This window comes from Blennius ocellaris, assembly GCF_963422515.1.
Source record: "Blennius ocellaris genome assembly, chromosome: 12".
Lineage (NCBI taxonomy): Eukaryota > Metazoa > Chordata > Actinopteri > Blenniiformes > Blenniidae > Blennius > Blennius ocellaris.
The window spans coordinates 20,036,846-20,042,140 of NC_137661.1; the positions used below are offsets into that span (position 1 = coordinate 20,036,846).

The 5,295-nt window shown below is 41.4% G+C and overlaps 1 protein-coding gene across 1 annotated transcript; it reads right to left on the reverse strand.

Moving 5' to 3' along the window:
* Positions 1 to 3,491: 3,491 nt before the first annotated feature.
* Positions 3,492 to 4,980, reverse strand: faslg (Fas ligand (TNF superfamily, member 6); the record flags this gene model as incomplete). The annotated part of the gene is made up of 4 exons (XM_080506292.1): positions 3,492 to 3,910; positions 4,000 to 4,062; positions 4,163 to 4,205; positions 4,702 to 4,980. 4 exons carry the CDS (start codon positions 4,978 to 4,980, stop codon positions 3,492 to 3,494), a joined length of 804 nt encoding a protein of 267 aa, XP_080362418.1.
* Positions 4,981 to 5,295: the final 315 nt, after the last annotated feature.

Below are 5,295 nucleotides of genomic sequence, written 5' to 3' on the forward strand. Positions count from 1 at the left end.
TAACTAATCTCCAATTAAACTCACATGTATGTTTTAGGACTGTGGGAGGGAACACACACACACACACACACACACACACACACACACACCATGCAAACTCCACAGAAAGGTTTGAACCTTCTACTGTTTTGCTGTGAGGTGAGAGCACTAACCACTGATCCACCTTGTGGCCCTATTATTTTCTTATATTAATAAGAAGAAAAATAACAAAACAAAACAAAATAAAACCTCACATCGCGTGACATTAAATCAACACAAAGGGCATTTTGTGCAACATATAGAGAACAGAATGAAAGTCTTCATTGTGGCAGAGATACAGCAATGAGAAGTGAGTGCAGCAGTACAAGGCACACAGGAAGTTGCTTTGTTTACCCATTTACCTTAATTAAGTATCAGATTAGTCAGTAGTGATAGAAAGTGGTTCAATAGAGTCAGAATCATGCATCTCATGTCTATCAGCCAGGTTGGAAGTGTGAGGACATACAGTGAGACAGCTGAAGGCTGCATATGGGCCGTGTAGTGAGACATGAATGGAAAACCTCAGGGCCAATGACCACATAAGGAAGCCCCTCAGATGAACTGGGAAGACAATCATTTTGAAAAGGACTAATTATAGGGTTGTTTTTTTTTTCTTGTTTAAAAGCAGATTCATCCAACTAATGAAAGTTTTTATGTTTCCACTGTGCAAAAAGGGCAGGTCTTTGTATCTTGTTTTGGCCAATATAGACATATCCTTCAGGGATTATTTAAAATTTGGCACAACACAGCTAAGCTATTTGGACTTTATTGACTGAAGGTCAAAGGTCAAGTCACTGGGACCTACTTGATCAATTTGGGGTTTCCCGAAGAAATTATGTCATATTTAGCACACATTTATCAATTTTCAACCACAGCCATGTTCAACTCAGGTATTAATATTTTCTTTAATGGCTGTTACCTAACAAATTCAAAACAACAATAACCTGAAATCTTTTATAAATGCTCTACATAAAAACCCAGTTCCATTATGAAATAAATGCAAAAGAATCGTTCACTCATGTTTTTAAAGCAAACTAATGTTTTATTGAGAAACCACTTGTCTTGTGTGTAAATTACTGCTCTCTGGTGGATAATCTCTGCCACTGCAAGCGATTCAGAGGCGAAGACAGTGATTTAAAAACAGGATTTAATCTCACAGTTGCAGCTCCCCAGTTAGGCTCTTGTAGTTAAAGTTATTAAAACTCTGACTAGAATTAGTTAAATGTGGAGAAATAGCTTCCATAGAGGAGCAATAAAGGAAACCTTTTCCAATGTACATTACACTGTTTTGAAATTGTTTCTCACTCTTAGCATAACTGAATTTTGTATATAGGGACCTTGCATTTTAATGTGCACTACCATCTGACGGAATTCTCAGTTGTTTATGCCGAGGATTATTGAGTGTATTTTACTGATTTTGTCCCACTGTTGGTTTGAGATTCACACAATTTAAATCCTCTTTTCTGTTGCTGACTTTGACTTTATCATCATACCTATGATAGATTGATTCTCATTCAGATCAGTATGAATATGGAGTTTTACACGATGCTGTGAACAAATCTCTCCCGACACACAGGAATTCAGTCAGCCATTAATTAAAAATAAGATGCTGAGAGCGTTTCATAAATCAAGGTAATTTCTGATGTCAGAAAGAAATAATTGAATGCAACCCTGAAAGCCAAACCAGGGGACAATCTCTTATGGTGGTTTGGAGAAGTCAATGTACTCTGATTACATTGTTTGCTCTTACCTTTAGAGACAGTGGAGCAAAAGACAGGAGGCTAAACTGGGGGTTGCAGAGATGAAGATGCTGAGAAAAAGCAAGAGAGAGGGAGAGAGAGAGAGAGAGAGAGAGAGCGAGCGAGAGCAGGTTGGACAGAAGATGTTGGAGATAGAGCTGCCAGGCCGGAGGAGAAGTTGCTCAAACTGCTTTTTGTTGATCTTTGACTTGAAGTGTTGACTTTTCACCTGAAGACCACAGATTTTTTTTTTGTCACGATCAAAGAAATCTTCACGTGTGCTTCTGTCTGAGGAAGCCACACTTGTATTCTGTGTGAACCGTGCCTTTGGAGTTGAGCGGCTCTACTTAACCTAGATTTCAAAATGCATTCATCGAATGTGTTTTGTCCATTCCGCTGGGGCAAAAGCTTTGATCAGTTTGAGAAGCAGATATGTTTTGGAATAAAGGATTGATGTGCTTACAGGAAAATCACACCACGATTAAAAGCAGGTGAACGTGAACAAGATGAACAGACAGTGGTTAAATGACATAACTTCATTATGCTGCTGAGTAAAACGTTGAACGCCCTCAGATCAGTGGTTTCAGAAAAAAAACCTAAAAAAACTAAACGCAATAACGGTGTGAATCACCATCGAACATGGAAATCAAAAAATATGCTACTGAGAAAATATATGTAACATTTGTTTCCATTTTTAAACAGATTTTTGTTTTCCTTTTTTTCCCCTTTTTTAAAAAAATTCCCTGATGCGTTCAATGTGCTTGGCTGTGAAGTGAATTCAAAGCGCAAAACCTTCTACCATAATCCATCTGCAGACACGCAAGACCCTCACAGTAATCACACAGGAAGGAAGCACACGTCAAACATAGCACGGCTTTGTCCCCTCGTCTGTGCCCAGCATGCACATCTTCTTACCATGCAATGACACAATGCGTGTTTGTGGTGCACTGAAATGTGCATTGAGGGTGTTAAACTGGAAGTAACAAAACGAGAGGTACTGCTGAATGTACATCTGCTCTGTGGTTTCTAAATCTATAGTGACACTGAGAATTAACCTGAAAATGTGACTGCAATCAAGTATTGAGTTGTAAGTGGCAGCTTCTTACAGATCACTGTGTTTGAGACTTTTGGTGTGCGTCAGTGGAATGTATGGAAATAAAACCCATAAGCAGGAGCAAATGTGAGATGGTGCCTTCATGCAAATAACCATCCTGTGGTCACGGTCAAACCTAATGTGGGCGTTCCTCACAAGATTGACTCCTCAACATCTTTGAAAAACTAAAGTCTTGAAAGTAAGTTGAAAATGTATTTAAATAATTCCTTTATTAATAACAAAGTCTCCATTTATAAACATCACAAACATCAGATTCACACCATAATAAATACTTCTCAGTGCTACAACTAACCTTGGACCTTAGTGTTGACTGACTCTTCAAACATCAGTAAAAGGACCAACATTCCTTCCTGCAAATTAATTCAATGCTTCATTTATCCACCATTTAACTTCCTGTGCTTGATTCAGATGCTTACAATTTAAATGTGCCATATCCCAATTTCTCAGAATTCAACAGCACAGAACATGTCACACAATGTTATCCAGACAAGTTACTATAATTTTATGAATAGAATCTCATCCAGTCATTTGGTAAAGTGATGAGTAATCTCACTCGGGCCTGAGATCAGCTCTCAACATGTCACTCTTCCTGAGAAACACATATCCCGTGTTCCGATTCTTCAGATCTTGTACAGACCGAAGAAGTTGCCGTTGTGCGAGTGACTCAGTTCACGGGGGTGAGAGACGTTCACGTAAACCCGGTCGTACTTCTTCAGCTGATGCACAGAGCCCAGGTAACTCTCTGTGGTCCAAGACAGGTGCGGCTTTCGATGAGCGCAGAAACCGGCTCTGCGGGCCTTCATCAGATCAATAGGTGTGGCGTTTTCGTTTCGTCTCACATAAATCGAGTGAACAAATGACGACGTAGGGGCGCAGTCGTTAAGGAGGAGCTCTACCCGTGAGTAGATGTGGTAGAGGCCGGTCTCGTTGACCTGCAGGGCACCGTCTTCCCGGTACGCCACGTCGCCCGAGGTGAATGCCTGGCCTGACTTTGACTCCCATCGCAAAGTGTAAGGAAATGTTTCTTTCTCAACCCGCCCTGCAATGAGAAACCACATTTTATAACCTGTTCAACTGAGAAAAACTCAGCATAAAGCTTGAGTTTCTTTTCTTTTTTTAAAGTGTTACCTATCACGTGTGCTGCAGGTCTCTCGTCTTTGTTCTCGTCCTTTTGTTCCGGCTCCCAAGAACCTGAAACAAACCTTCGTTTAGAATCACCCTTCCCTTTTCCAGGAACATCAGTTTGAAAAATGTCATTTATTTAGGGGCTGATTTGATGATGGAGACCTACCAACAAGCTTCTCAGGTGTTATTACCTCTGCCACAGGTTCACCCTTTAAAGAAACAGAAACAAAGACCACATTACACAGTTATTGCTGCATCTCAGTTCTTTCTTCTGCACGAGCTCTGAGAGCACAACTGATTGAGGAAATCCTGTCCCACTGACCAGCGACCACAGATGGAACAACCGAGCCACACGTTTGCATTTTTAAATGTCAAAGCAGAGCTGACTTGTATGATACCTCACCAAGCACTGAATTAATTATTAAACTTTCCAATCCAGTGAAACTTTGCATTATTTCCACACTCACACCTCCCACCTCAGTCACCAAGCCTTTCACTTCTGCAGGTTTGCTCCAATAAAAGTCTCACAAGTAGCAGTAGTCCCCGACCATCCAAAAATATTCAACTGTTACTTCATTACTTTAGGACTTTCTGATTTATTCCATTTTTCAGGATTCTGAATCAGCATTTTCAGATTTACTTTTTTTCCAGGCATAGCTAGAAATCGTCTTCTGTACAGTTGTCCATTGTTAAATGACTCCTTACCTTTTTCATTTCCCTCAGTTCTTTCTGGAGGTTGAAGATCTGGTAAGCCTCAAACCCGAGGGCTGTGAACACGAGCAGGAACAGCAGCAAGACCGCCATGGCCTGGCCAGGGCTGACTCCCATGCCGCCCCGGCTCTTCCCACGGTGTCTCGCCCTCTCCTGTGCAGGTGGGAAGGACCAGCAGGGGATCAGGCCTGGAGGCTGGGGAGGGCACTGCGGCTCTCCACCTCCCTCCACCAGGAACACCTGTGGGAACGGGTAGCTCTGATCATAACTCATGATGCATGATACTCATGACTCTGTGCAACTATGTCCCCTGCAGACAGGAGGAGTGTCCTTGTCTCAACACCTCTGACTTAAAACAACCCAAGTTGAACTGTCAAGACACTCACCACCCACAAACCCCTCCCACACCGACTCTGAAAAGTGCTTCTCCAGCACCATGAGACCCCAAAAAAACTCATACAAAAGCTCATTTTCTCTGTTGGTATTTATTCTCAGCTCCAAAGTTCATGGCTTTTTCCAACAAATCTTAAATTTTGTCTATTAAACATGTGAATTTGTGTTGTGCAGTGTTCCCACTGATAGAACTGT